Here is a 4,592-nt window from a genome sequence, read left to right as displayed (position 1 = left end):
CCCTCCCCCGCCCTTCCCCACCCCCGGCCCGCGGCTCTCCGCCGCGGCCGACCACCTCCGCGTCTACGTCTACGCCGAGGACGAGGTCGACGGCCTGCGCGCGCTGCTCCGCGGCCGCGACGGCAGCGTCTCCGCCGCCACCTGCCTCAAGGGCCAGTGGGGGACGCAGGTACGGACACTCCACACCATACGGATCTCTTTCCAACCCCTGTGCCGCACATAATACTACACCTAACTGCTGCTGCTTACTACTCCTACACCTCCGCGTCTACTCCATTGTTACTCCTAGCCGCAAACCTGACCTCCGACCTCAGTTGCCATGAATGTCTCACTGCCACAACATTTAAACCAGTTTTAACTGATGCCAGTCAGGTCTCATTTTTCTTGCTACGGTGATAGGTGAAGATCCACCAGCTTCTCCTGAGGTCAAGGTACAGGACACTGGACAAGGACGAAGCGCATCTCTTCTTTGTTCCCAGCTATGTCAAATGTGTTCGCATGACGGGGGGTCTCACCGACAAGGAAATCAATCAGACATATGTCAAGGTATATAAACCAGCCCCCAGTAGAACTTGTTGATCACTTCACTCGGGTGTGTTTAAGTTTACTAACCGCAAGTTCTCTTCTTGACTGGACCGTTTTTCGTTCCCTGCAGGTTCTGGGTCAGATGCCATATTTCCGCAGATCGGGTGGGCGTGACCACATTTTTGTCTTCCCAAGGTACCACTTGCTTCTACTATTTGAGCACCCCAAATCAAATCAGACAGCTGGTCAGCATTGTCTTTTGGCTGAGGAAACGTTCCCTTGTACACCATGTAAGAACATTGTTGTTTTGTGGAGTATGTAGTGGCGCTGGAGCTCATCTGTTTCGCTCGTGGGCAACTTTTCTTAATCGATCCATCATCCTCACTCCGGAGGTACATAGCTACTCGCGCTGCTCTTCATATTTTCCCTTGTTCATTTCTAATAAACGTGTCTAGTATAACTTATCAAAGTATTAGAAACTGCTTCCAGGGCTGTCTTTGATGTTTTATGTTTATAATATTACAAGAAGGCTCCCTGATTCAACAGTGGGGCAAGAGTTCAGTTTGGGTAAATGTGTATATACGTGTGATACAATTAGGTTACATGTTGTATTTGTTCTTGCTATGCCATCTGCTGTACACCTAGCATATCTCGATCTGTCTTGTTGAATATAATCACATCAATGTTTACCCAAATCCCAACATAAAAACTGGCAGTTGTGTCTGCTGGTCTTTGTTTAATGTATATCATGAGATAGCTGCAACATGTTTGCAGAGTTTGTGTAGGCAATTGACTTGGTTTTTACTGCTGCAGTATTGTCTTCGATATAATTCAACTTGCAGTCTACTTCTGACATCTTACATAGCAACTTGCATTCTCGTTTTAGGGTGACCGTACTGACAAGCGAGGTATAAGCGCATTTAATACATGGAAAGACATTATTATTCCGGGGAATGTGGATGATTCTATGGTGAAACCTGATGCTCGTGCTGTCCAACCAATTCCGTTGATGAAAAGGAAGTATTTAGCAAACTTTCTTGGTCGTGCCCAGGGAAAAGTAGGCCGTCTTAAATTGGTGGAGCTGGCAAAGCAGTATCCTGACAAGGTTTGTCTTTCTTTTGATATCCAAATACAGTTTAACATATGATATTAATCAGTATGGCTTCTGTGGGTTAAACTGAAAGTTATCATGGCTCCGTTAAGAAAAGTTATTATGGCAATGTTTGCAACGACATGATTCTGAATGAATTGGTATATAGAAGCATTGTTTTTAAGGCGGTAAGGCGTCCTAAGGCGAGCACCACCCGCCTTAGCGCCTAAGGCGGACGCCTAAGCGCTTAAGGCGGGCATATTTGTAAGGCACTGCCAGGGCGCCTTATCGCCTAAGCGTCTAAGGCAGGACACCTTAAATAATAGAGTAGAAGATAAAACCTTGATTTGCATTCTTATTGCTATTCCGCCATGCTCTATTGTCAGAAATTCACATTGCAAGACATACAAGTTGGTATTCTAGGGTGCTTGCCAGAGTATTTACTTATACTAGCACAATGCACGTGCCTTGCTACGAAATAATAAAATACGCCAGACTTGGGACGTCCACTAATTCAGTCTCTGTTAACAGCCTCCTAGGAGGAATGTAACCAAACTCTCTCTCTTTACAATGCAATGAAACGCACGCTCTCATGCGTTTTCTCGAAAAAAAAATACGAGGAGTTAGGTCGCTGGCTTAGGAAATCGTCGAAATATGTTGGCATAATGCGGCCTTTGTGCGCTGTTCACTATTAAAGAGAGAGAAAATACAAGAAAAGACTCAGGCATTAGAAAATCTTGAGTAACCATAGTGCGTCCTTTAACAGACACAACATTTCAAATTACAATTTGACTGTCAAGGTCGTCGACCGAATAGGATGACAAAATCTATTGTCATTTTGGAATTACAATTTGCCAATCTCTTATTCTGTGATATAAAACTGAAATAACTTGGTGGGAAAAAAAAACAAGAGCATTGTTTTGAGTTGAAGTGCATTTGTTAATTGTGCCTTCTATAAGTGTTGGTCTCACATGAAAGTAGTCGTGTATTTGTTTATTTGTGTTAGGTCCCACATGTGAGTAGAAATACATTTGTTTATTTATATTCTTGGAAGGTTGGTATTCTCAATGTGGGTAGAGGTACATTTGTTTATTTGTGAAGGTTGTTGGTCCCACATGTGAACTCACTACCAACTCCAGCCTTTATTAGTAGGAAAGATATATGCAAGGTTAATCGTGCTTGCAAAATTTATTAGGTTAGTTTCCTTTCTGTTTGACGAGTCTTATACATACTCTATCCAGACTGGATGTGCTTATGTTTTATGAGCAGCTGGAGTCTCCAGAACTGAAGTTGTCTGGGCCTGACAAATTGGGTAGGGTTGATTACTTCAAACACCTGAGGAATGCAAAGTTTTGCCTAGCTCCTCGTGGGGAGTCTTCGTGGACGCTTCGCTTTTATGAATCTTTCTTTGTGGTGAGCTCTCCCTTCCCCAAAAATATATATTGAGTGCATACCTACACCTAGTATCTGAGTCAGCTGTTCACAATTTTCAATTTTGATGACAGGAATGTGTGCCAGTTCTTTTATCAGATGAGGTTGAGCTCCCTTTCCAGAATGTGATTGACTACACCGAGATATCGATAAAATGGCCATCGTCCAAGATCGGTCCTGAACTTTTCCAGTACCTTGAGTCGATACCAGGTATACCCCCACAATTTTCTTCTCTCCTTTGCAATTATACCATCATTAGTCCTGTTGCGGCGAGCATCAAAGCCTTGGAATTTTCACGCAGAGGAAAGGATCGAGGAGATGCTCGCCCGTGGACGCGAGGTGAGATGCATGTGGGTGTATGCCCAGGACACTGAGCCCTGCTCCGCGATGACTGCCATCATGTGGGAGCTGCAGAGGAAGGTGAGGCGGTTCCACCAGTCTGCAGAAACCTTCTGGCTTCACAACAGGTCGATGGTGAACAGAGATTTAGTGGAGTTCCAGCAGTGGGGAACACCTGTTCCATTACCATGACTTTCCGTGTGTATCGGGTTGATTGGTCAGATTTTGGGTTGTTGTATGGTGGTAGATGTTCGAGGTAGGGTGAGTGACTTCTCTTTCGATCTATTCATTGCCGTCGTCACCCTTGAGGATGGATGCCACTTTTTTAGAGAGTTGTGTGTGCATACTGGCTGAAAAGTGTGTTCTATTGTTGCATTGACAAAGTTGTAACATTTTTGCCCATTTACTTTCCTGAGGATCGCATGGATCTCGAGAAGAACCTACTAGCCGACACATTTGTGTGATACACTATGATCTGTATGACATATGCTTACCACAAGATAGGGCAAGGAACCATCGCCTGAGAGAATTAGTTTGCTCTGTTCGTAGTTCGTACCTCGGTCTCCCTTCCGAAGAAATGCAGTCATAAACACATGAACAATTGTCTCTTGTATCATTATTATGTTAAGAACTATGCAATTAAAGATGAAGCAATATGCAGTTATGTACGCCACCTGAGTGTCCAATTGTGTGAAAACAAATCCGCATCTCCAAAGGCTATGGCAGGGTGCCTGGCATATTACCAGAATCTTACCAGCCATGGATCATCAAACCAAGGTTAGGTTGCCATGCAGAAGATTGTCGGATTTGGGACAGCTGACGAAATGGGCAAGAAAATAAATTATTCAAGGGAACACTTAGAAAACATATGTATTTGAGAGTTTTGATGCTTACATGGGTTAGTTTTGGGCAATGCAGCAGCCTTGGCTTATCCAACCGATCGAAACAAGAGAGCGGGAGGATGATCCTTCATTTCCACATGGATTCACCATTTAGGCCTTGTTCGGTTTGGCAGGGTTTGAAGAGGTTTGAAAGGGATTGAAGGGGATTAAACCCCTTACAAGTCAAAATCCTTCTCAAACGTCCCCAATCCCTTTCAATCCCTGTGGCAAGGGGATTAACCGAACATGGCCTTAGGAAATAAGACAAGACAAACAGAAAATTAGTCTCTCTCTCTCTCTCTCTCTCTCTCTCTCTCTCTCTCTCT

General features: G+C 44.1%; 1 protein-coding gene across 1 annotated transcript; it reads left to right on the top strand.

The window, feature by feature from the left end:
* Nucleotides 1-4: 4 nt before the first annotated feature.
* LOC119333112 (probable glucuronosyltransferase Os03g0107900) lies at nt 5-3,851 on the top strand (the record flags this gene model as incomplete). Its single annotated transcript, XM_037606128.1, has 8 exons — nt 5-169; nt 400-546; nt 656-720; nt 848-917; nt 1,412-1,630; nt 2,885-3,028; nt 3,121-3,256; nt 3,348-3,851. Coding segments are annotated over 8 exons (1,176 nt in total), but the record flags the coding sequence as incomplete, so codon positions are not given.
* Between the last annotated feature and the right edge of the window lie 741 nt (nt 3,852-4,592).

The sequence above is a fragment of the Triticum dicoccoides genome, chromosome 7A (assembly GCF_002162155.2).
Source record: "Triticum dicoccoides isolate Atlit2015 ecotype Zavitan chromosome 7A, WEW_v2.0, whole genome shotgun sequence".
NCBI classification, from domain to species: domain Eukaryota; kingdom Viridiplantae; phylum Streptophyta; class Magnoliopsida; order Poales; family Poaceae; genus Triticum; species Triticum dicoccoides.
Note: the sequence above shows the minus strand (reverse complement) of the source record. Positions and strands in the feature narration are given on the sequence as shown.